This window comes from Tamandua tetradactyla, chromosome 26, assembly GCF_023851605.1.
Source record: "Tamandua tetradactyla isolate mTamTet1 chromosome 26, mTamTet1.pri, whole genome shotgun sequence".
Lineage (NCBI taxonomy): Eukaryota > Metazoa > Chordata > Mammalia > Pilosa > Myrmecophagidae > Tamandua > Tamandua tetradactyla.
The window spans coordinates 26224707-26252343 of record NC_135352.1 but is presented as its reverse complement, the minus strand read 5'-3'; the positions used below and the strand labels follow the sequence as shown (position 1 = coordinate 26252343).

The following is a 27637-nucleotide window of genomic DNA, read 5'->3' as shown; positions in this document are numbered from 1 at the left end:
TGAAATAGTTAATCTATTAGAAAAGATTGCTGAGCTCAGCAAAGGGATCATGGAATATTTGAATAGAACAAAATACTGAAACTGTTGGCAGATAATCAATGTCAATATTGGAGCCAGGCAAATATTGTCTGCAGGGACCCATTAGGAAAGCTTGAGGGCAGTCCATTTTTAAGTGGCAAGAAGACATCCTCACCTCCAGAACCACGGAAGCAATTGTGCTTTCAGGTAGAGAATTTCTATTATTCTGATTGCTTTCAAATAAAGTGGTGTTTTTAACTATAATTTTTACAATATGAAGACGCTATTAGTTACATATTCTAATTTCCCAAGTATTTTAGAAGTAGGAGGAATTGGTGTTCTTACATGTGAAAATACTTAGGTGTAAGATATTTTAAAACCAAAGAGAATATTTGACAGATTTTGAAATTAGAAATGGGTTTGAATTTTCTCAGAGCTTTTCTTTACTTAGGCCTTCTGGACTGTGTTATTGCTATTATTTACATTAATTTCATTTTTGCTAAAATCAAGGGGTTTCACAACTATTTACTTTCTCTCTATCCAATTCCCTTTCCAAAATGATTAATGACATGCTGCAATCAGCAACAAATATGATAGTTGTCTAGAGTTTTCCATTTATATCTTCGGAAGCATTCCACGTTTTCCAAGTCCCTGCACAGAAAATAGACAGAAAGCCCTTGTTCTCCATACTGGCGATTGTGTGCTCAGATTTGCAGTTAGGACATTTGTAAGAAAATCTGCACCGCCTTACATTAAGATTCATGTTGAATATGATCCACAACCAGCAGAATTATGCAAATGTTGTTTTCATTTTTAGGATGATTTCATTCTGGCAAGCATCCTATTTCCTTTGCTTATTTGGTACGGTGTCCTGTGGTAAGTAAATGGTCAACAGGGCATAAAGCTAAGGACGTGAAAAAGAAGGGTAGTTAAGATACACCATGCTTAGATGAAACTACTAAACACACAGCTTCAGGGAAGTAGGCAGCCCTGGAAAAGTCAACAGCTCCTACTGCTTCAATGTGTGGAGGCCAGGACCTCTTCCCAGATCTACTGCTGTGGACACGTATCACACACCTGGGCCAGGGGAGCTCCAGAGTTCAGAGTAACATATATGTGCAACCAGAAACTAGCATCTGGAAATAACTCTCTGCAAAGACAATTTCAGTACAATTAGTCCTCTACTTTTTTTTAAATCAACATTCTTTTCTTTTAAAAAAAAAGTCAGCTATACTTGAATATTCAAGAATGCTAGGCATTTTAGAGTGTCTGGCAGTGGGTGCATGGCATATACTTGCACTTTTTTAGGCCACTAGGGAACCAGTTTGGAAATGAAAGTTCTTGACTTAAATTTAACTTAGTAAACCATCCATTTGAAAATCTTTGGCTGGATATATTTCCTCACCAGGATTTGGTCTTATTACTCTCTTTGTCCATTCCATTCATTTTCAGAGAATAAGGATAATTCTGTACATTGCTTTTCACTAGTAATTGCAGAGTGGAGTTTTCTCTGTACGACCACAAGGGGTTAATTCTGAGTCCATGTTGACATAAGATGGCCACAGATGCGATGGCTGTTTAGTTACGATTCAGGTGTATGGCTAAGATGACCCTGTTAGTAAGGTTTATATTTGTAAAGAGATATAATTTCTTCAGGAAGACGCATTTTGAAGCTTTTATTCCTTAATCACAATGCCATCTGTCTCTTCACTCCAAAATGATCTTCTGAATCACAATAATTACAATATAAAAATTTATTGAATACTGAGAAAGAGTAGAAGCCAGAGATACTGTGGACCAGGACCAGAGCCACTTCAATTTTATTCTTTTGGCAAAAAAAAGCTGATCATGATGGGAAAATGCAAATAAGCAGGAAATGAGAAACTGTATATGTGGAGATAGCCATTGTTAAAAATCCTTTGTTTAGTCTTTCACATATTTTTCTATATATGCCTATTACACATTTTAAAAAGATGTTAAATATAGATGTTCTTTTACTCTTATGTACCCCATTATGTCTATCTTTTCATGCACATAAATATATATCACTTTTGGGGTGTTTAGCATTTATTCCTATTCTTGATATTTTTGTATGTGCATTCTCAGACATATATTCATTACTTTTTCTAGAATAACTTTTTGGAAATAAAGGTGTGAATAAAAATATTAGCTACAAAGGTGTGAATATTTTTGGAGGTTTATGAAGGTTTCATGACAGGTATGGATGAAATTATCTTCTAGAAAGTTTATTCCAAAGTTGACTTTTTCCAGCTGCATATATAAAGCACTCATTTTTTAAATTAATTTTTTAATTTTTTTAAAATACCAAAAAAACACCAAACGCAAACATTCTTAACGTTTGATCATTCCGTTCTACATATATAATCAGTAATTCACAATATCATCACATAGTTGCTTATTCATCATCATGATCATTTCTTGGAACATTTGCATCTATTCAGAAAAAGAAATAAAAAGAAAACAGAAAAAAATTCATACATACTATACCCCTTCCTTTCATTGATCACTAGCATTTCAATCTAAATTTATTTTAACATTTGTTTCCTCTATTATTTATTTTTATTCCATATGTTCTACTCGTCTGTTGACAAGGTAGATAAAAGGAGCATCAGACACAAGGTTTCACAATCACACAGTCACATTGTGAAAGCTATATCATTACACAATCATCTTCAAGAAACATGGCTACTGGAACACAGCTCTACATTTTCAGGCAGTTCCCTCCAGCCTCTCCAGTACATCTTGACCAGCAAGGTGATGTCTATTTAATGCATAAGAATAACCTCCAGGATAACCTCTCAACTCTCTTTGGACTGTCAGCCATTGACACTTTATTTTGTCTTATTTCACTCTTCCCCCTTTTGGTCAAGAAGATTTTCTCAATCCCTTGATGCTGAGTCTCAACTCATTCTAGGGGTCATTTATCCATTCTTATGTCAACTTCATAAGATATCTGCTGCTTTGTGCTTGTGGCAGTTTGGAGCCATGTACCATGGAAAAACATGTTCATAATCTTAATCCATTCCTGTGAGGGTGAAACCTTAGAAAAGGACCTTCAGATGAAGTTACTTCAGTTAAGGTGTGGTTGAGATGAATTAGGATGAGATCTTAATCCTTTTACTGAAAGTCTTACAGGAGAAGCCAAGGAGAGAGAGAGAGAGAGAGAGAGAGAGAGAGAGAGAGAGAGAGCAAGCCAGAGGGAGTAGCCAGAGCTGAAAGTTAACAGAACCTGGCAAGGAGAGGCCTCCATGTGCATTGCCATGCAACAGAGAACCCAAGGATCAAGAGCCACCAGCAACCAGTACCAGAACAGTCTTCTGGGCAGAAGCATCACCTTGAAGATGCCTTCATTTTGGACTTCCCCTTGCCTCAAAACCATAAGCCAAAAAATTCCCATTTTTTAAGACAATGAAATACATGGTATTTGTTTAGGCAGCTAGGAAACTAAAACAGTGGTCCACATCATTCACCTCTGGGAAGGTATATTCTAATTTACTTCTAGGGAAACTGCACTGGTCCCAAAGTTTGGGTCCATGTGGTTCTGGTGATGCTTTCTTTGCTTCTGACTCTAGGGCTTGGGACCCAGCCAGGTAGGAACTAGGTAGGGCACACATCCCATAGGCCACAGTGGCCCTATCTGAGCCAAGACTTTGCAATAAGATGTTTGCTTAGATTTCTAGAAATGATATTCAGTGGTTTTCAATTAGGCCTGAACTAAGAGAGAGTGAGAACGTCTAAGCTGCTGGTGCTATCTTGATACCAGGTAGCGCTTGATACAAACAGCCATACAATGGAGTAGAACAAGATGGAGGCCAAGTGGGTCCTGATGGGACTGGCTGAGCATGACACATTTACTCCTGAAGTCAGATGTACCATAAGCTTCATGGCTTCTGAACCAATGAACTTGATTAGGATTTAAGCCATTTGAGCTGGGTTTCCTATTATTGGCAACCAAAATCAGTACATCAACACTGGGTATTTAGACAATTTTTTTATCTGCTATTTTATCAAATAGCATCTAATTGCTTTAATTTGCTTGTATATGAGATATTTGTGATTTTTCTTATACTGTTCTAGTTTGCTAGCTGCCGGAATGCAATATACCAGAAACAGAATGGCTTTTAAAAAGGGGAATTTAATAAGTTGCTAGTTTACAGTTGTAAGGCTGAGAAAATGTCCCAGTTAAAACAAGTCTATAGAAATGTTCAATCAAAGGCATCCAGAGAAAGATAACTTGGTTCAAGAAGGCTGATGAAGTTCAGGGCTTCTCTCTCAAGTGGAAGGGCACATGGTGAACAGTCAAGAGTTCTTTTCTCATCTGGAAAGGCACATGGAAAACACGGTCAGGGTTCCTCTCTCATCTGGAAGGGCACATGGTGAACGTGCCATCATCTGCTAGCTTCTTCTCCTGGCTTCCTGTTTCATGAAGCTCCCCGGGAGGCATTTTCCTTCTTCATCTCCAAAAGTCGCTGGCTGGTGGACTCTGCTTCTTGTGACTATGCCATTCTGCTCTGCTCTCTCTGAATCTCATTCTTCAAAATGTTTCCTCTTTTATAGGACTTCAGAAACTAATCATGACCCACCTAAATGGGTGGAGACATGCCTCCAGCTAATCCAGTTTAACAACTGCTCTCGATTACATCACATCTCCAAGGAGATGATCTACTTACAGTTTCAAACATACAATGCTTAATAAGGATTAGAAGAAATGGCTGCCTTTACAAAATGGGATTAGGATTAAAACATGGCTTTTCTAGGGTACATACATCATTTCAAACCAGCACATATACTTACTAGTCATTTGTATTTATTTTGTAAATTATCTTTCTTATATCCTTAGCCCATTAAAAAAAACCTGATTTCCTTCATATCATTGATCATATACCTTCTTAATAAGAGAGAACAACCTTCCCAAATCCATGATTTGGCCAGTGTGAAAACTGCAAGCCACAACCAGGATAACTTACACAAGAGTGCTTCACATATACTCTAAAGTACATTTCAAGTACAAGACAAAGATCACTGATTTATGAGGATAGACAAAAGAGTACCCATTGGAATTTTTTTCCAGTCACCCCCAAAGCTGGCATCCTTGTGTGTGCTGAATCACGTGGCAGCCCACACAGGCTTGATTGCAGAATGAGAACCCCTTGGCCAGCACCTGCCACTACTTGTGTGTGCATACTTGGAAGGAAGGGCAGAGTGCTTGATAATTATACCTCAGTCGAAAACACCAATTATCTGAAAGAACAAGCTTCTTTCCCGTGACCAAGTCCTCAGTGTTTTGTGTGCATAGAAAATCTAGATGTGCACAATTGGGAACTGGTATTCTGAAGAGAGCTGGGCTCTTTTCAAATATAAAACCTTCCCCAAGGGTGGTCCTCTTAGCCATACCCCTGAGAGGAAGAGGAAAACTCTGCTGTGTTTGGGAGTCACAGTGGGGTTCAAAGCCAGAATCCTGAGACTGGTGGGATTATACAGAGAAACTTTAATCTGCTGTGTTTAATGCTATCTAAGCGTCCTGTTCTCTGGAAGGCAATATAATGACAGTTATTACAAAAATCGGACAGTGACTATTGGCTTGGAGGGGGGATGAGTGATGTCATCATAGGAATATGGGGTGGTTAATAGTCAGTTCACTGACAAAAGTGAATGTGCGATCTGAATTGGAAAGCTTAAGTGGATGCTGAGGTGAGTTTTTCAAGTTAAACCAAACTCATGTATTAAAAAGACTAAAAGTAACACTTAATTCCCTAATACTACGTGGGGTGAGGCACTTCTGAGCTGCGGATAATTCCAAAGAGCAGATAGTTCAAAGTTTATTTTCTTGAATTTGCTTAAAGTACCTAAAAAATGAGCATATAAAAACTGAACATATATAGCCTCCTCTGCAGTTATCTCCAAAGTAATAGATAACCAATAAACATTACTTGCTTAAATTTATCTGAGACTGATGATAGATATTTAACATTGCACAATAGAGAAAGGAAGGAATCTGGGATTAAGAAGTGGGTTCACGCCACAGGGCACTCATTAGCTTTGTGTTGTTGGCCATGCCTGACCCCACTGAGACTCAGTTATTTAACTCTTCTTCCCCCCAAATAAAGTCAGGTGCAGATTTAAAAAGGCTCCAGCTTTCCTTATAGAAATGTGAGAATTTAGTAAGCCTGTTCCTCAGGAAAGTATTTTTAAAAATAGCTCATATATAATTTTTTAAGGCATACAGTCTTCACAGCACATTACCTGACAGGGAGAAATCAAGCTAATATTGTATTTCATTAGGGATAATTTATGTACAAATTATTATATAATTTAGTAAAAATCAAGTTTTTCAGACCGAAGTACCCAGAACGTAACTTTAAGTAACATTACACTTTGTTCAATAGAGCAATAAAAATATATTGCTTTAATATCTTAATTCTATTCATTTCTATAGTCAGGTTGTAAAGTTGGGAATTCAGTGGAAAACGAAGGTTCAGAATGCTGATGGGTTTCTATTAAAATCATCACTTGCATGCATTTCAAATTAATGTTGTTGCTGTTGTTTTTTAATGAATTTACCACAGGGTGCATGACTCAGCTCTATAAAAACACGTTCTTCCGTGGCGGGGATGTAACCTCTGTGTACTCGCCGAGCGCTGAGCACTACCGGACGGCGTGCACGTTCCACCCGACGTGCCTGCTGTTCAGCTTTCTTCCTTCAAGTTCAACTAATGACACCGGGAAAAGGTAAAAGTTGCTGTTTCATCCTTTGAGAAGCCAGTCGTTTTTCAAAATGCGATCAGCTGTGTGCAAAAAAAAGTCATAGCATATTCTAGGGGTCAGGACAGCCTCATCAGAATTGCCTGGAATGGTTCTTGCAAATGCAAGAGTTCTAAGCCCCCCAGCCCAGGCTGACAAATCAAAAAGTCTTGGGGCCTGGAAAGTGGCATTTTATGCAATCGCTGTATTCACTTAAAGTATTAGAAGCAAGTCATTTTCTATCCAAGGCCTCAAGGAAAATGTCCAAAAATCATTACGTGAAGAGGTGGTCTCAAGAAAGACCTCGTCACAGATGAATATTTTGCCCTAATAAGGAAACATACTTACTGGCTCATCCATATCACATTTGCTAGATAGCACACTCTTTAGAAGGCATAACATTAAGACATGCATTCTGTTGAGAATATAAGTGAGATACAGAACTTCTGTCATTGGGAGGGGGCAGGTCTGTACTGGGGCCCTTTTGAGGCCAGTTTGCACCCCTAAAGGAGGTATGTGTGTGTGCATGTTTGGTTGTAAATATCTGTGTATTAACTGGTAGCTTGCGACAGTAGAAAAATAGTTGATAATTAAAAATCTTATTAGGACATGAAGATGCCTAAGCAGAGTCATAGTTTCATCTTGATTTTCTTTAATTATGATTAATATCCAAAGTGAACTTTCCTTGTTCTCCTTTCCATATCCGCAGCTCCTTCCTCTGCACTCTGAGTTTAAGAACTAGCAATTGTATAATCATCTCCTAACCCAACAAGTGAAACTTGTGCAGAAAAACCCAAGCTGTGCCTCAAGGGTACCATGTTAAAGCTGAGTTAGGTTCTAGAATTCTTGCGAATAATGAAATTAACATTAAGGTTGACATTAAAGACAGAATGAAGTTTTCTGTCGGGGGAATAAGTGATGAGCACAGACCCTTAAATAAACAAAAGTATTCACAAAACAATCACCAAGTGGGCATGTAATTCCCTGAAAGTTTAGGATGGGAATAATCGTTTATTCTGTAATCTGATCAACTTTTTGTACTTAAAAATACAAAAGTAAAGAAAAATAATGCCATTAAGTTAGACATTACAGAGACCAGTAACTAGTATGAAACTGTCCCAAAAATGAACTTCCCACCAAGTTTAAGGAAAGCTGTAATTCTTAAACTTATTCCTGACTTGATTTATTAGTGCACGGAAAATATAGGCCTTTCCTCAACATATATTAATCTACTTGCTAAATGAAGCTACTTTTATAAATAGGTTTGGCTGCTTCTTGAAAGACAGTGTTACAGGAACCTTGCCAAGAGTGCCAAAGCCAAATGCAATTTCTGGACATTCCTTAAAGCAATGTAGCCATCAAATAAGTGGTAAGTTGCTTGATTTCTTAGCTGAATTTCAAACAATAATGCATCTATCTTAGAACAGTTTCTGCTCAAAGTCTGCACTGTCACGGACTTTTAAAAGGGAGCAGTCAGAGAGGGATCAGGGACAGGAACAGCATTTGGGGCATAAGAGATATTCATTTTGACCCTCTCATCCATTCTCTTGTCTTTATCAAACAGCATGTGCTTCGTGAGCCTCTGTTATTTATGATGTTAGCACAACAGTCTAAGACTTGCAGAAAGTGAATGTGCATTGAAACAAAACAAACACAGGGAGCACTGCTTTCCCTCTTTCTCTTGCGGTAATTTGTACACCAGTGGTTCCCAGTGGTTCTCAATCAGGGGCGAGATTTGGCAATACCGGGTGACATTTTTCGTTGTAACAACTGGTGGCATCTGGTGGGTAGAAACCAGAGGTGTTGCTAAACATCCTATGGGCCATAGGAAAGCACTTCACAACAAAGAATTTTTTGGCCCAAAATGTCAACAGTGCTGAGTCTAAGAAACCATGTTGTATACTATTAGGCCAAATTGAAGAATTGGGCTTAGTATCTTGCAAAGAAGAATGCATTTTAGAAGAAATAGGAGAACCAGCGAGCCAGGAAACCTTTGTTTCGGATGCCTATTACTAATGACATCTGGGAAACAGTTTCTACCCCTTGGCTTTAGATTTTTATATCCTAAAGAGTTTAATGCATTTGAACTATTTCTCTAGCATGACTGAGACTGATCTAAAAGTAAAAAATGCTGGAAATTCTCTCAACTGATGGATTGGCAGAATCTTAAAATAACCCTGCTATGACTATGCATCTTTGTTATTTTATCTTTACTATAGACATTGCTAATTTTGTAGGTTCATATTTCAAATGTTTTCAAATTTAAATTATGCTTTTCTCCTCCATTAACATCATCCTTCCTCAATACATACACACACACACTTTGAGCCTGCAAATTATATAACTAGTTATTAAAAGGAGTTATTAATATAATAACTAGTTATTAAATTATATAATAACTAGTTATTATTAGTTATAAACATGGGGGCCTGACTTAGCAATTATAATAGGTATAGTTTATCTGGATGGGAGTACATTTCCTATTTTATGAAATTAAATTTGTATACTACAGTTAAATGGAAAATTTTAAACTTAGTTTTATGATTTTTACAACCCTACCTGTTAAAAGGGGTAAATCACATACAATATGTTACGAATTTATACTGTTCAGCTGTTTTCCTTAACCAAGAGTCAAAGTAACAAATTTGAGTCTTAAAAAAAATTTAAAAATAAGAGCCTAACTTGCAAATGTGATTTATTGTCTGTTAAAAGTCTTATTTAAATTATTTTGTATATAAGATAAATTGTAATAAAAGAGTGCTTAAATAGGACTTAGCAACATTTTAAAGGGATTGGAAATGCTTTCATCATGCATGTGTGGGAAATGTCCATAGTTTATGGTAACAATGTGATAAGTAGATGTCAGTAATAGGGAAGACAGATACAATTTTGCAATCAGAAAAAGCCCTGAAAAGTCCATGGTAAGAAGGCAAAGAGATGGAGATGTTCCTTTACTCAGTGAAAGCAGTCAATATTTGTGCTCTGGGGAAAAAGAAAGCAGGTTGGAATATACTAATTTCAAGTAGAGTTTGATAATTTAGGGAAGTAAAAAAAAAAAAAAACTAAAAGCCCCTAAATAATAGGGCATTTGCCAAAAATGGAATATTTTCCTTCAAAACTACCCTGCCCTAATAGTTAAGTGGTTGATAATCTGCCTTTATAAGGAAAACTTACTGAATTTGCCCTACATGTTTTATTTGTACAGCTTGCCAAAGAGACCTTTATAAAGGACTTGATATGAGAGGAGCCAATTTTAATGTATCTAACGTTAAAAGTGTTGAAGAGTGCCAAAAAAGGTGCACTAATAACATTCACTGCCAATTTTTCACATATGCCATGCCAACGTTTCACAATACAGAATTTCGGTAAGAAATTGCACAATCTGTTTATGAAATGGTTTGTTTAAGATTTAACTGGACTCTTCATAAACTCTTTTTTTCCCAACTGAAAATCAAACAGTGTTTTTGACCTAGCCATTCTCCAATTTACTATCACTTAGTCACTTTTGGTGTGTCATTTGTTCCTGAAGAAAATAAGTCCCATTTGGCCCATAGATAATCAGTGCTTGTGCAAGGAGGTGTTTCGAGTTATCAAAGTTTGGTGTGGTAGCCTGATGTCTCCCACATATTTCCCACACCAACTTCCCTCTGCAGAAGGAATATTCATTTGTTCAATCCTGCAAACCCCCAGCAGATTAATTATCAGTCATCATCATTATTGCCTGGGCATTGATAATTTCAAAGTGAAATATTAGGTGCACATGACTCAAAGTTTAGGAGGTAAAGTACTGCCTTTTTCCCATATTCAGGAACAAATGCCTATTAAAGCACAGTCCAGGAGGAACACCCACCAGTATAAAGATGATGGACAATGTAGTATCTGGATTCTCACTGAAGCCCTGTGCTCTTTCAGAAATAGGTAATCATATGGCTGCTATTTCACTATGTGATTGTAGTGAGCAAAATAAGTACTCCCTAGGATGTCCATGTTTCTAATTCCTGGAAGCTGTAACTATGTTTACCTTCCTTGGTAAAGGGGCTTTGAAAGTATAAATAAGTTAAGGATCTTGGGATGGGGAGATTTTCCCTTCATTTAAGCTTACATGTCTTATAGGTCAGTTGTGCTAGTGATGAATTTTCTCCATTTCTGTTTTCTTAGAAATGTCTTATCTCCCCTTCATTATTTTTTGTTAATTAAAATTTTTTTAAATACCAAAAATCCCAGTAAACAAACGCAAACATTCATAACTTTTGATCATTCCAGTCTACATATATAATCAGTAATTCTACAATGTCATCACATAGTTGCATAGTCATCATCATGATCATTTCTTGGAACACTTGCATCTATTCAGAAAAAGAAATAAAAAGAAAACAGAAAAAAATTCATACATACCATACTCCCCACCCCTCCCACTCACCGATCACCAGGATTTCACTCTAAATTTATTTTAACATTTGCTCCCCCTAATATTCATCTTTGTTCCATATGTTTTACTTATCTGTTGAAAAGGTAGATAAAAGGAGCATCAGACACAAGGTTTTCACAATCACACAGTCATATTGTGAAAGTTATATTATTTCTACAATCATCTTCAAGAAACACGTCTACTGGAACATATCACATTTTCAGGCAGTTCCCTCCAGCCTCTCCACTACATTTTGACTAACAAGGTGATATCTATTTAATGTGTAGGAATAACCTCTAGGATAACCTCTTGACTCTGTTTGGAATCTCTCAGCCATTGACACTTTATTTTACTCCATTTCACTCTTCCCCCTTTTGGTTGAGAAGGTTTTCTCAATCCCCTGGTGCTGAGTCTCAGTTCATTCTAGGGGTTTTTTCAATCCCTTGATGCTGAGTCTCAGCTCATTCCAGGATTTCTATCCCACGTTGCCAGGAAGGTCCACACCCTTGGGAGTCATTTCCCACGTAGACAGGGGGAGGGTGGTGAGTTTGCTTTTGTGTTGGTTGGAGACAGAGGCCACATCTGAGCAACAAAAGAGGTTCTCCTGGGGGTGACTCTTAGGCCTAATTTTAAGTAGACTTGACCTATCCTTTCTGGGGTTAAGTTTCATGTAAACAACGTCCAAGATTGGGGGCTCAGCCTATAGCTTTGATTGTCCACATGGCTTGTGAGAATATCAAGAATTCAACCTGGGGAAGTTGAATTTTCCCCCTTTCTCACAGTCAAAAAGACTTTGCAAATACTTTTATTCACTGTTCAAATCACTCTGGGATTTATCGGGGCATCACTCTGGACAAACCAACATAATCTCATGTGTCATAATATAACTTATACATAAGTTATATTAGGAAATGAACTAGTCAAAATATAAATTTTGTACCAAATAAACATTTTTTGCTTTAATCTCACACATAAGGTAAAATTTTAAAATATTAATTACCATCTATTTTTACCACCCTGCAGTAATGACATTCCTCTGTTCTTCCTCATGCAAAAACATTTTTTAAAGTTGTACATTTAGTCACTATCATTACACACTCTAGGCATTCCTAGATTACATCATCTCAGTCTTTATCGTCTATCTTTCTTTCTGATTTCATTTGTGCCCCCAGCCCTCCTCCCTCTATCATTCTCATATGCAGCTTCATTCAGTGTTTTAACATAATTACATTACAGTTAGGTAATATTGTGCTGTCCATTTCCGAGTTTTTACATTCAGTCCTGTTGCATAATCTGTATCCTTTCAGCTCCAATTACCCAATATCTTATCTTATTTCTATCTCCTGATGGTCTCTGTTACCAATGAAATTCTCCAAGTTTATTCACTAATGTCGGTTCATATCAGTGAGACAATACAGTATTTGTCCTTTTGTTTCTGGCTAATCTCATGCAGCGTAATGTCCTCAAGGTCCATCCATGTTTTTACATACTTTATAACTTTATTCTGTCTTACAGCTGCATAACATACCATCATATGTATATACCACAGTTTGTTTAGCCACTCGTCTGTTGATGGGCATTTTGGCTGTTTCCATCTCTTCGCAATTGTAAATAATGTTGCTATAAACATTGGTGTGCAAATGTCCCTTTGTGTCCTTGCCCTCATGTCCTCTGATTAGATACCTAGCAATGATATTGCCAGGTCATATGGCAATTCTGTATTTAGCTTTTTTAAGGAAACACCACACTGCCTTCCACAGTGGTTGTACCATCTGACATTCCCACCAACAGTGGATAAGTGTGCCTCTTTCTCCACATATTCTCCAGCACTTGTCATTTTCTGTTTTGTTGATAATGGCCATTCTGGTGGGTGTGAGATGACATCTCATTGTGGTTTTGATTTGCATTTCTCTAACAGCCAGGGAAGTTGAGCATCTGTCCCAGGTGAGTTGGCTTGACTGCCTTATAAAAGATCAAATGTCCATAGATTAGAGGGTCTATATCTGAACACTCTATTCTATTCCAATGGTCAGTAGATCCATCTTTATGCCAATACCATGCTGTTTTGACCACTGTAGCTTCATAATATGCCTTAAAGTCAGGTACTGTGAGACCTCCAACTTCATTTTTTTTCCCTCAGGATACTTTTAGCTATTCGGGGCACTCTGCCCTTCCAGATAAATTTGGTTATTGGTTTTTCTATTTCTGAAAAGTAAGTTGTTGGGATTTTAATTGGTATTGCATTGAATCTGTAAATCAATTTAGGTAGAATTGACATCTTAACTATATTTAGTCTTCCAATCCATGAATACGGTATGCCCTTCCATCTATTTAGGAGTTCTGTGATTTCTTTTAACAATTTCTTGTAGTTTTCTTTGTATAGGTCTTTTGTCTCTTTAGTTAAATTTATTCCTAAGTATTTGATTCTTTTGTTGCAACTGTAAATGGAATCTTTTCTTGATTTCCCCCGCAAATTGTTTATTACTAGTATATAGAAACACTACAGATTTTTGAGTGTTGATCTTGTAATCTGCCACTTTGCTGTACTCAATTACTAGCTCTAGTAGTTTTGCTGTGGATTTTTCGGGGTTTTCAACATATAGTATCATATCATCTGCAAGCAGTGAGAGTTTTATTTCTTCCTTTCCAATTTTGATGCCTTGTATTTCTTTTTCTTGTCTAATTGCTCTGGCTAGAACTTCCAACACAATGTTGAATAACAGTGGTGATAGTGGACATTCTTGTCTTGTTCCTGATCTTAGTGGGGGAAAGTTTTCAGTTTTTCCCCATTGAAGATGGTGTTAGCTATGGGTTTTTCATATATTCCCTTTATCATGTTCAGGAAGGTCCCTTCTATTCCTATCCTTTGAAGTGTTTTCAACAGGAAAGGATGCTGAATATTGTCAAATGCCTTTTCTGCATCAATCAAGATGATCATATGGTTTTTCTGCTTTGATTTGTTGATATCGTGTATTACATTAATTGATTTTCTTATGCTGAGCCATCCTTGCATACCTGGGATGAATCCTACTTGGTCATGATGTATAATTCTTTCAATGTGTTGCTGGATTCTATTTGCTAGAATTTTGTTGAGGATTTTTATGTCTATAGTCATTAGAGGCATTGATCTGTAGTTTTCTTTTTTTGTAATCTCTTTGTCTGGCTATGGTATGAGGGTGATGTTGGCTTTGTAGAATGAGTTAGGTAGCTTTCCCTCCTCTTCAAACTTTTTGAAGAGTTTGAGCAGGATTGGTACTAATTCTTTCTGGAATGTTTGGTAGAATTCACCTGTGAAGCCATCTGGTCCTGGACTTTTCTTTTTGGGGCACTTCTTAATGACTGATTTAATTTCTCCACTTGTGATTTGTTTATTGAGGTCATCTATTTCTTCTCAAGTCAAAGTTGGTTGTTCATGCCTTTCTAGAAAGTTGTCCCTTTCATCTACATTGTCGTGTTTATTAGCATAAAGCTGTTCATAGTATCCTGTCCTTTATTTCTGTGGGGTCAGTGGCTATGCCTCTCTTCCATTTATGATCTTATTTATTTGCAACCTCTCCCTTCTTCTTTTTGTCAATCTTGCTAAGGGTCCACGAATCTTATGGATTTTCTCATAGAACTAGCTTCTGGTTTTGTTGATTTTCTCAATTGTTTTCATATTCTCAATTTCATTTATTTCTGCTCTAATCTCCATTAATTCTTTCCTTTTGCTTGCTTTGGGGTATTTTGCTGTTCTTTCCCTACTTCTTCCAAGTGAACAGTTAATTCTTTGATTTTTGCCCTTTCTTCTTTTTTGATATAGGCATTTAGTGCAATAAATTTCCCTCTTAGCACTGCCTTTGCTGCATCCCATAAATTTTGATATGTTGTGTTTTCATTTTCATTTGCCTCAAGATATTTACTGATTTCTCTTAATTTCTTCCTTGACCCACTTGTTGTTTAAGAGTGTGTTGTTGAGCATCCATATATTTTTGAATTTTCTGGCCCTCTGCCTATTATTGATTTCCAACTTCATTCCTTTATGATCTGAGAAAGTGTTTTCTATGATTTCAATCTTTTTAAATTTATTGAAACTTGCTTTGTGACCCAGCATATGGTCTATCCTTGAGAGTGATCCATGAGCACATGAGAAAAAGGTGTATCCTGCTGTTGTGGGGTGTAATGTTCTATAAATGTCTGTTAGGTATAACTCATTTATTGTATTATTCAAATTCTCTGTTTCTTTATTGATCCTCTCTCTAGATGTTCTGCCCATTGATGAGAGTGGGGAATTGAAGTTTCCAACTTTTATGGTAGATGTGTCTATTTCTCTTTTCAGTGTTTGCTTCATGTATTTTATGATTTTTATGTCTTCTGTTGAATTGTTCCTTTTATTAATACATAGTGTCCTTCTTTGTCTCTTTTAACTGTTTTACATTTGAAGTTTAATTTGTTGGATATTAGTATAGCTACTCCTGCTCTTTTCTGATTGTTATTTGCATGAAATATCTTTTCCCAACCTTGCACTTTCAACCTATGTTTATCCTTGGGTGTAAGATGTATTTCCTGTAGATAGCATATAGATGGGTCCTGTTTTTTAATCCATTCTGCCAGTCTATGTCTTTTGATTGGGAAGTTTAATCCATTAACATTTAGTGTTATTACTATACAATCAGTACTTTCTTCTAACATTTTGCTTTTTGGATTTTATGTCATATCTAATTTTTCTTCTTTTTACCTTTACTCATTGTCTTCCTTTCTACACTCTTCTCCACACCACTCTCTTCTGTCTTTTTGTATCAGCCTCTAGTGCTCCCTTTAGTATTTCTTGCAGAGCAGGTCTCTTGGTCACAAATTCTCTCAGTGATTTTTTTGTCTGACAATGTTTTAATTTCTCCCTCATTTTTGTAGGACAATTTTTCTGGATATAGAATTCTTGGTTGGCAGTTTTTCTCTTTTAGTAATTTAAATATATCATCCCACTGTCTTCTCACTTCCATGGTTCTGCTGAGAAATCTACACATAGTCTTATTGGGCTTCCCTTGTAGGGAATGGATTGCTTTTCTCTTGCTACTTTCAAGATTCTCTCTTTCTCTTTGACCGCTGACATTCTGATTAGTGTCTTGGAGTACGTCTGTTTGGATCTATTCTCTTTGGGATATGCTGTACTTCTTGGATCTGTAATTTTAAGTCTTTCATAAGAGTTGGGAAATTTTCAGTGATAATTTCCTCCATTAGTTTTTCTCCTCCTGTTCCCTTTTCTTCTCCTTCTGGGATGCCCATGACATGTATATTCCTGCACTTCATATTGTCATTCAATTCCCTGAGTCCCTGCTCATATTTTTCCATTTTTTCCCCTTTATTTTCTTTGGCTTGTTGGATTTCAGATGTTCCATCCTCCAGTTCACTAATCCTATCTTCTGCCTCTTGAAATCTAACATTGTAGGTTTCCATTGTTTTTTCATCTTTTCTACTGCACCTTTCATTCCCATAGTTCTGTGATTTGTTTTTTCAAACTTTCAATTTCTTCTTTTTGTTCATTCCTTGCCTTCTTTATATCTTCCCTCAATTCATTGATTTGGTTTTTGATGAGGTTTTCCATGTCTGTTGGTATATTCTGAATTAATTGTTTCAGCTCCTGTATCTCATGTGAATTGTTGGTTTGTTCCTTTGAGTGGGTCATATCTTCCATTTTCTTAGTGTGATTTATTATTTTTTGCTGGCATCTAGGCATTTAATTACCTTAATAAGTTTATTCTGGAGATTGTTTTCACTTCTTTTACCTAGGGCTTTCTTGATGGATGAATTTGTTGTCTATCTATTCTTTGACATTTAGTTCAGCTTTTTTTTGGACCACTAGCTTAAGTTTTGTTTAACAGAGGAGAATTTTTCAGTTCTTATTGTCTTGTTTCTTACCCTGCCTGTATGGTGTCTTTTTTCCCCCCACCCTTAGGAGGGTCTACTTAGGTATTATAGACCCCAGCCAGATTTTTCCAGATCAAACTGGCCTCCTGTCAGGAGGAAAGATTCACCTGCATCAGTTTTCCCTGAGAGTGAGACCCAGCAGGTTGAAAGACTTCCCTGTGAAGTCTCTGGACTCTGTTTTTCTTATTCTGCCCAGGATGTGGTGCTTGTCTGCCTGCAGGTCTCACAAGCATAAGATGATGCAGTACCTTTAACTTTGGCAGACTCTCCCTGCTGGGGGCATGGTGGAGATAGAGGAGAGGTTGCAGGCTGGTTTTAATAGCTTCAAATTACCAGGCCCTGGGGTGTGAATTCCTTGAGGGAGGGCTTCCACCTGAGTTGGGTCTCACCCCTCCCCTGGGAAAGGCACCAGCTCCAGACAAATTCTCAAAGAACCTTGTTTCTGCCTATGCCTGGGACAGTTGCAGCCCGAGAAGCCCTGCAGCTGTGTCCAAGGGCAGCCAAGCTTCCATAGAAACACAGCCACAAAAATCTCTGTTTCTTTTTTTTTCTTTTTCTATCAGCCCTGCCCCCTTAGTGCTGGGGCAAAAATCAGTGACCTCCACTTTGACCAGGTTCACCTGAGCTGGGGGCCTATTTTGATAGTCAGAATTTGTGAATTAATTCCACACTTGAAGCTTAGTTGCACTCAGCCCCTGCTGCTGTTAAAATCTCTTTCCTTTCCCTTCTGGGAAGCAGCTTGTGGGGGAGGGGCACTGGCTGCAGTGGCTTGGGGAACTCATAGTTCTGGGGGGGCTCGCAGCCATTCCAGCTGGTCCAGACTGGGGTACGCTGTATATCTGTTCACTGATGTGGCCCTAGGAGCTGTTTTGTACTGTTTCTGATTATTTAGTAAGTGTTCTGAAGGACGAACTAAACCCACACTTTGTTAAGCTGCCCTCTTGGCTCCTCTCTCTCCCCTTTCATCTTTTAGTTTTATTTTTGCATGAGCAGGCACCAGAAATTGAACTTGGGTCTCTGGCATGGCAGCCCCCCCTTCATTTTTGAATCATAGTTTTGCTGGATATAGAATTCTTGTTTGATTGTTTGGTAGTCCTTTTCTTTCAGTACTCTGAAACTGTTTTTGGTACCAATGGTTTCTGAGGAAAAACAGCTGTTTTTCTTATTTTAGGTCTCCTTCATATGTGACGATTCGCTTCTCTTCCTACTTCAAGATTCCCACTTTGTCTTTTAGCAATTTAATTATAATGTGTCCTGGTGTGGATCTCTTTAATTTTATCCTATGTGGAGTCTGTTGAGCTTCTTGAACTTGCATATTAATGATTTCCATTAAATTTGAGATATTTTGGCCATTATTTCCTCAAATATTCCTTCTCCCTCTTCCTTGATCCCCTCTCCTTCTGTGACTTCCATTATATATATGTTGGTACATTTTTGGTGCCCCACATGTTTCTGAAGCTCTGTTCACTTTACTTTATTCCTTTTTCTTTCTATTCCTTAGACTGTACAATTTCAAAATTGATCTACCTTCTTTCTTCTTTCAGCTCAAATTTTATATTTAGCCCTTCAAGTGAACTTTCCATTTCAGTTATAGAAATTTTCAACTCTGGAATTTCTACTTGGTCTTTTCTTATAAATTTATATTTATTTTATTTGTCAATTTGGGGAGCCTATTCTCATACTTTCCTTTAGGTCATGAACCATTTTAAAAGTAGCTGATTTAAAGTCTTAGTTTAGAAAATCCAAAATCTGGGCTTTTCAGATACAGTTTCTATTGATGTACAGGTCATACTTTCTTGTGTTTGTATGCCTTTTAAGTTTTTGTTTTAAACTGGACATTTTGAATATTATAATGTGGCAACTCTGAAAATCAGATTATCTCTTCCCCAGGAGCTATAGCTTTTGGACTATATTTTAAAAGTTGCTTATTGTAGTTATTTCTGCTCATTATAAAACGGTTGCTATTTGTTTGTTTAGTGACTTTCTTGAACTGATTCTCTTAACAGTATATATTTTTGTTGTGTATAGCTTCGGTGCCTCTTCTTGGTTAGCTTAGTGATTAGATCATTATTGTACGACGATTTCTTTGAATGCCTGGAACCAATAAATCTCCTAACACTTGCATGGGGCTTTGTGTCAGTGATGAGACATGACTTTAGTGCTTGGGCAGGCAGTTTACAACTCTGCCTTACTTCACTTTCTACTTACACAGAGCTCAAGGTCATCCCAAGGTGAGAACTAAGGGCCTTCTGGGGTCTGTCCAGGTCCTAGGAATGCACTTACCCCTGTTCTGTGCATATACAAGGCCCTCTGGAATCCTAGGTCCTCTGGAATTCTAAGAATATGTTGAAACTTTGCAAACACCCCCCCGCCTTGGACATCTCATTCTCCATATTTTCCCTTTAAGTTTTTCATCAGTTTATTATTTACCTTAGCTGTTATTGCTGTCTCAAGTAGCTGCAGTGTTGTCACTTTTTTTTTTTTTTGACAAATGGTGCCAAGGAAAAGGTCATTAGTACTGGATAAGCTCTGAGTTCGGTCAAGTGAAGACAAACCTTGCAATTGGCATTTATAGGTCTCTGTCAGACAGGCCAACTAATGATACTTATCTGGGAATGGGGTTTTTGACTGACTAATACGAACATAAATACAAATGAAATTAAGAAATATGCTTATGTAAGAATAATGAAAATGGATTTTCTCTTATTCTAGTCTCCATGTGCCCCTGACATTTTTGTTAATTACTTGAAATACTTGCTTATTTTTCTCCCCACCCTCTCTCTCTTTAATAGAAATGTTTGTTCCCTTAAGACTTCAAAAAATGGGACTCCAAGTTCCCCAATTCCCCAGGAAAATTCTCTATCTGGATTTAGCCTTTTAAGCTGCAAACGAGCTTTACTTGGTAATGTGAATCAATAATAACATCATATAAAATATGATAAATTTTTAATAAAAAATTAAACTATAGCTCAAAAGTCTCATCTTCCTAAAGTCTGGGGTTCAGGTTCAGGGTAATATCAAGAAAATGTGAACAGAGGCTGAGGAAACCAGAATATTTTCCACTGATGGAGGATGGGGCTAGGGGCTTAGGTTGGGCTACTTTGTTTTTCTGGTAGAAAAAATGATCCTTCTGCATTGTTGGACCAATATTGCCTTCTTCCAAATGGCAACCAGGTTTGGGGATATTATAACATACATTTTTTCATGTAGGATATTTAGTGCTATGAAAACAAGTAACAACAATTTCCTTTGCTATGATGACAAAGTACAAGCAAATTGTGCATCATGACATTTACTGAGCAACATCTTCCCTCTATGAGTTCACAGGTTGTCACATGAACATCTTCCAACATCATGCATTTTCAGATGTGGATGTTGCCAGAGTTATCACTCCAGATGCTTTTGTATGTCAAACCATTTGCACCTATCATCCCAGCTGTCTCTTCTTTACGTTCTATACAAATGCATGGAACATAGAATCACAAAGGTGAGCGTGGATGTGTAATATTTGCTTCTGCTATTTCATCATTTTAAATTTATAGTTTGGGTGCTAAAGGTTTTGTTCCTTTCCCCCAAAAGACTTGAACCTGCAGTTTAGAGAGGTACTTTTGTGCCAGGTGCAGGTTAGTTTAAAAATTAGTAAACTTTTCTACCTACCTTCTCTTCTTAAAACAAACATACAATTGTATCAAGGAAAGAACGGTCATAGGGATGGGGGGGAAGGATTTGATATATTTCTTACTGATCTTACTGTGTTGTATTAGCATCACATAAAAGCCTCTCCTTTGCAGCATATCCTTTAAGCTTGTTTACTCTAATGCCTTTCAGTTGCAGAGACTAGAACCCTCTATCCTAAGCAAGGTTCTGGTTCTATCTCTTTACCCTCATGGCATCCACCCTTTTCTGAAACACTTATCGTGGAGTTAAAAGAAAGGCATATTGTTATATAATAGGAATGGCAATACAAATCCCCCAAATTTGCGGTTTCTCTCTCTCTCTCTTTTTCAATTAGAAGTAAAATTTTACCATTCTCCTCTTTTCAGATAATCCATGTCTGACAGTTTTCTCTGGAGGGAGATGTTGGCTTGATTTACAATAAGTCTCTGTAATTTACTAGTGTCCTGTAGTCTGACTTTGAAGAGAGTTTCTCAGAAGAATAAAATTTGCAGAGCTGCTTTTTTGATGTGAGGTGCTATTGTGCTTGCCTAAATGCATTTAATTTCTTTTTCTCCCCACCCTCTCTCTCTTTAATAGAAATGTTTGTTTCCTTAAGACTTCAAAAAGTGGGACTCCAAGTTCCCCAATTCCCCAGGAAAATGCTCTATCGGGATATAGCCTTTTAACCTGCAAACGAGCTTTGCCTGGTAATGTGATTCAATAATAACATTATATAAAATATGATAAAATTTTATGACCATGTAATAAGTAACTGTGATGAAACAATCCTTACGTATAAGTGTTAATGTGGATTTTTACTTTTCTCGTTTTATATCTTTATGTTTATAATTGGCACAGAACCCTGCCATTCCAAAATTTACCCTGGAGTTGATTTTGAGGGACAAGAATTGAATGTGACCTTCGTTAAAGGAGTTGATGCTTGCCAAGAGATTTGTACAAAGGTGATTCGCTGTCAGTTTTTTACTTATTCTTTATTCCCAGAAGACTGTAGAGGAGAGAAGTAAGTGGAAAAGTGTTTTTCAAAGGCAGTTGGCAAGACAATTTCATGTACTTTTCACCTCTGTAAAGGTTTAATTCTCACACTGTTTATTTTATCTAGATGTAAGTGTTCCTTAAAATTATCTTTGGATGGCTCCCCAACTAGGGTTACACACGACACACAAGCGAGCTCTGGCTATTCTTTGAGGTTGTGCAAAACTCAGAAAGGCTCTGGTGAGTTAACCCGACTTTTCACAGAATCGTAAAGGGATGTCTGCATTGTTTTTACACCTTTCTTATAAAATGGAGTTGTATATCTTGTTATCCTTGGTGGAAGAGGACTCTGATTCACCTTTAATTCTTACCATTCGCTTCAACACTTTCTTTTTAGTCTGCACAACAAAAACAAGCATGCGCATTGTTGGAGGTACCAGTGCTGCTTGGAGAGAGTGGCCCTGGCAGGTCAGCCTGCAGGTGAAACTGAAAGCTCAGAGCCACGTGTGTGGAGGGTCAATCATTGGACATCAGTGGGTCGTAACTGCTGCCCATTGCTTTGATGGGTAAGTGCTGGATGAGTCTCATGTAAAGTCTTAGCTTCCATTTTTGCTTTGAAGAATCTATAATCAACCTCTCAATTATCATCTGAGTTTATTTATAGAGTTATTTTCTTTTAGTAAAAGGCATTTTAGAGCAGGGATGGTATTAAAAACATTAAATCCGCCCATAGCTGATGACATTCTGGACGGATTGCGGTGGATGGAAATGGGTTTTCCTGCCTGGATTTCACTCCTGCTTTAAAGAAGAATTAAAAAATGCTCCAACTGCTGACCCTACCACCACTGGTCCCTAAATGTAGTCTTCAAAGACACAAAAGATTTTTTTTTTAGGCCCACGGAAATTTTGCTTTCTGATCTTTGATTCACAAAATCAAATCATAGTATAACCCCCCCCCAAAGAGATAGTTTATTAGTCTTTACCTTTCTATGCATAATGATCTAATATTTCTGTTTTATTGGGCAACTAGTTCATATGACATGCTTTTAAAGTTTTAAAACACTCAGGCTGCATGGTTAGAATAGGGCTTAAGTCACAGCTCTGCCATTTGCCAGAGGTATAATCTTGGACAAATTCTAAATCTCTCTTGGCTTTATTTTTCTCTTAGTAAAACCATGAGTAATGACTGTACCTAATTCATAAGGTGATGGAAGGATTACGTGGCACATTTAAAATGCTTAGTACTGTACCAGGAACATAAACATTTTTCCATAAATATAAGCTATCATTAGTAGTCCATTCAATAAGAAATGTAAAAAGGATAAGGCATATGAATAAGCCAAAGAGAGGCTGATAGTCCCCAAATAAAAGGCACTGAATTTCTCTCAAAAATAAGGAAAACAAAATCAGCGTATTTCTCTTTTAGCAAAATTCATCCCTTCCCCTGCCCCAAAAAGGGTGAGACCCAGGTTACAGCATACCAGAATTGAGGATTTTGCTGCCAAAATACAGCACAGGCAGGGCCAGAACTGGGCAGAGCTGAGTCGAGCCGGGCTCCTTCACAGCTGCCACATGTCAGGGGTCCCTCATGTCAGGGGCCCCTCCAGTGGGTGGCACTGCTGCTTGTGGCCTTGCTAAGGGGAGGGTGGTGAACCCAGGAGAAAAGGCCTCGAGATGGGAAGTAGGTCCCCTGTTTCCTAGATGTACCCCGATTTGGGACCAATTATTTTCTCTCTTAAAAGCTCAAAGTGTTGTGAGTTTATAAGCGATAAGATACACAGAAACTATGATTTATTTGAAACAAAGTCACTTCACACTGATATTTCCATTCTTTCCTTTAGAATGATGATAAAAATTTCCAGATATTTACAAAAAAATTGGCTTTACTTTTCTTTAGGTGATAGTTTTGAATTTGTTTCAAAGGCATTTGTATTGTGAAGAGTTAATTGAAATTCTCATAGGTTTCAGAAAATGTAGACTTATACATTTAAAACAATGCTGAAGCCTCCCATTTTTCCCTATTTGAGCCGTTTGTGTAAAAACAGTCTGACTTATTGACAATTCTGAATTTAATGAAAGCATTTGCTTTCAGGTATGGTGAGCAGAGTATAATTTCCCTATGATAAACAGCTGGGATCTCTTCCAACCACAGCAGTTTTTCTCAGAATAGGATTGCAACATTCTTGCATGTTTACTCTCAGCAAACATGAAATAATTACAAATATGTCCAATTTTCAATGTTTTAAATCAAATCTTCAGAGATTCAGCACTGCTGCTGGTGATGATGACAAATTGCCAGGAAGAGAAATGAGACAGGAAAAAATGTCATGTGTGGTTTTGCCTTCCCAGTTCTGTTTTGAAAGATAAAGTGAAAGGAAAAAGAAACAATATATAACCCCAATCTGTCTAGTTTCAAACAGGTATTTATTTTTTCCTCTTAGGCTTTACTGGCCGGATGTTTGGCGCATTTATAGTGGCCTTTTAAATCTGTCAGAGATAACAAAAGAAACAGCTTTCTCAAGAATAAAAGAGATTATTATTCACCAACAATATACAGCCTCAGAACGTGGTCATGATATTGCCTTAATAAAACTTGAGACTCCTTTGAATTACACTGGTAGGTAGGATATTGACGGAGAAGGTCTATTGCTGAGTTGTATTGGTTTAGATTTTCACATCAATTTGAATGAGAGTAGAATCTGGAAAGATTGGCTTTACGTTTTGGTTGGTGGAGTTGGGGGAAAGACGAAGATTGGCAGGGAATGCACGATCCTGTGATGAGACACAAAATCTCTTCTACATATTGAGCAAGGAATTTCAATTAATTCCTTCAGAGAGAAATACAACTGCCCTAAATAATAAGCAAAGGAAATGTCTTTGCAAATGGGAAGGATGGACAAGAGTAGGATAATCACCACTGCTTAGGAATTTTAGGGATATATGAGGGCAACTGGGACCAGCTATGAATTTCCGGGTGCAACTGGTGCAGAAGGAAGCTCTGGGAAGACAGTGGCATTGCAATTGGAGGTGTTGCTTTTGGGGATACACAGCTCCATAGGAAGTGAATCTCCAGTATCTATGAACTGATATGTGACCTCGGGCAATTTGTTTTACCTCTTTGCACCTCTCCTTTCCTCATCTGTAAAATGGGCATGATAATTAAACCATTGATTCTTTATACTGATTGTCAGTTGTTAAAGTACCTAAAATAACATCAGGAATGCTATAGAGACTCTGCTAGTATTTTTAAGGGCATTATATCCTGAGTAAAACATAAGAAATAAGAACTTCACACAGCTGTTGACAGTAAATTTGGGTTCTGAGGTTTTTTTTTAATTTCATCTAGATAATTTTAACTGCAAAAGTATCCTGTGAAAATAAACAACAACAGCAAAAAAAAAAAAAAAAAAAAAAAAGTCTTGAATCATTGACCTTAGTAGAGCAGAAAGCAGGAGGGTTATTCATTTTTTTTTGCATGGGCAGGCAACCAGGAACCAAACCCAGATCTCCAGCATGGCAGGCGAGAGTTCAGCCTGCTGAGCCACGTGGCCTGCCCTAATGTGATTTTATTGAGATATATTCACCCACTCTACAAAACATCCAAAGTACACAATCACTGGCCCACAGTATTATTACTTAGTTGTGCGTGCAACCCCATGGTCAATTTTAGAGCGCTTTTTGTTACTCCAGAAAAATAAATGAAAAGGAAAAAGAAAACCTAAATCCTCCCATACTCCTTAAACCCCATCCCCATTTTTGACCCATGGTATTGGTGCAGTGCCTTTGTTACTGTTGATAAAAGAATACTAAAATATTACTCTTAACTATAGCCCATAGTTTGCTATGGGTACATCCTTCCCATATGCCAAGAACATTGTTCTTGATGCTACTCTATAGAAAGAAAATATGGGGGAAAAAGGTATATATTTTTAAAGTCAACATCCATATCTTTATCTCTAAGTAAATTCTAATTAAAAAATTGCCTTTCAGAATCCCAAAAACCAATATGTCTCCCTTTCAAAGATGATTCAAATGCAATTTATACCAACTGTTGGATAACTGGATGGGGCTTCACAGAAGAAAACGGTACAGTATAACATTTTAAATGTTGACCCTAAAGCAAATGAAAATATATGGAGTAGATCAGTTTAATCAGCTTGGCATGATGTCTACTGTAGGTTCTGAATCTTTTTATTTTCTTTATTTCAAGTACCTTCTGGCAATATGTTGAAACCTAAGACCATTTCTTGAATAATGCTTTTAGATGAATATGATTACAAAGGAAACCGATTATATTGTAATACAGTTATCAAAACACTTAGAAATAATATAAAATATGGTAATACACGCAAGATTTTGCAACTGTTCTAAAAAATACAGAAAGCTCCCAACATCTACCCAAGGGGAGCTTGGACACAGGTGGAAACTAAATTATTTGTAAAGAAATTGTTCTTCAAGGAGAATGCAAACTCATATTATGCCAAGAACATAATACAACTCAGTGGTCAGAGTTTTTGTTTTCAGAAATGATTTACTTTGAAATTATTTGAAAAGATAAAGCTAAAAACTGAAAGGTAAAAACTTCCAGGCTTCTGAATTATAGGTAATAAATAAAAGAGAGAGAATTTCTGAGGGACTTATAATGAGACAAGGGGATGACATAGAATTTGGAAGCAAATTCTCTGGTCAGCCTTGGATGCTGAGGTTTTCCTAAAACTGCAAATCTTTCAGTGTATGTGTGTGTGTGTGTGTCTTATTTCCGTATTTACTGCCTGTCCTCACTCTGAAGTTCTGCAATGTTTATTTCATAGGTACAGTCCAAAATATTCTACAGAAGGCAAATATTCCTTTGGTAACAAATGAAGAATGCCAGACAAAATATACAGATCATGGAATAACCAAACAGATGATCTGTGCTGGTTATAAAGAAGGAGGGAAGGATGCATGTAAGGTAATGGATTAGAGTACGAAAAACACTTGAGAAAATTCAGCTAGTTGAGAAAATTCACTTCAAAAGATATCTCCCAATAGCATGTTTCATTATAGCTTTTATTTTTAGTCAGAGCCAAAAGAGTTGATCGCAACCTTTAACAAATTGAATGTGTAAATGTCTTGATCTGTGCATGGGTGTGCTATGTGTAAGGGAGGACAATTATACATACTATAATTGTACTAAAATACAAAAACATTAGATTTCTCTGACACTGGGAAGATGCTCTAAAAATTCTTTCATTGGATTTTCTTCTGAATAGAAGGGGATTAAACAGAAAGTACAACCCTATGCTATTGAACTAAATCATTTTCATTACCTTCAAGAGTTCATGAGATGCATTAGATACCTAAAGAGTTTTAAGAAATTGTGTGTGTCTACAGGATTTTAAAGACAATGGCTTATTGAATCATATCTGTCATAACTTTTTATCATTTTATTTTCCCACTGACTCTGATACAGGGAGATTCAGGAGGCCCCTTAGTTTGCAAACACAATGGCATCTGGAAGTTTGTGGGCATCACCAGTTGGGGCGAAGGTTGTGCCCGCAGGGAAAAACCAGGTGTCTATACCAAAGTTGCGGAATACGTGGACTGGATTTTAGAGAAAACCCAGGATGGCGATGGATGGGAAAACCCATGATGAAGCCACGGGCATGAAGGGGCTGTACCGTGGTGGTGAACAGCCCTATTGCAGGGTTCAAATATTGAGCCTGGCTGTCCTCAAATGCAAAACAGAGAGAGGGGTACCTACCTCACATCCTTGTTGTAAAGGTAAAAAGAAACAGTGCACACAGAGGTGCTGAGAGCAACGTCTGGAATGGCAGTCTCCAATAACTGGGAGCTGAGAATGGGAGACAACAACCGAAACTCTTCCCCACAATTCTTTTTATGAATAAAATGTCAAAG

General features: G+C 37.3%; 1 protein-coding gene across 3 annotated transcripts; it reads left to right on the top strand.

Annotated features, from left to right (window-relative positions):
* Nucleotides 1–139: 139 nt before the first annotated feature.
* KLKB1 (kallikrein B1) lies at nt 140–27637 on the top strand. 3 transcript variants are annotated; one of them, XM_077144600.1, is made up of 15 exons: nt 140–225; nt 836–894; nt 6606–6768; nt 8043–8149; nt 9986–10145; nt 10589–10698; nt 20456–20576; nt 21344–21453; nt 21605–21767; nt 21867–21979; nt 22137–22305; nt 24181–24356; nt 25730–25825; nt 26551–26690; nt 27192–27637. In XM_077144600.1, the coding sequence occupies exons 2-15, from the start codon at nt 837–839 to the stop codon at nt 27369–27371; spliced, it is 1866 nt and encodes a 621-aa protein (XP_077000715.1). In that variant the 5' UTR covers nt 140–225; nt 836; the 3' UTR covers nt 27372–27637. The 3 variants fall into 3 exon arrangements, with proteins under 3 accessions (XP_077000715.1, XP_077000716.1, XP_077000714.1); XM_077144601.1 differs by having other exon boundaries at nt 20417–20576; nt 26551–26685; XM_077144599.1 differs by having other exon boundaries at nt 20417–20576.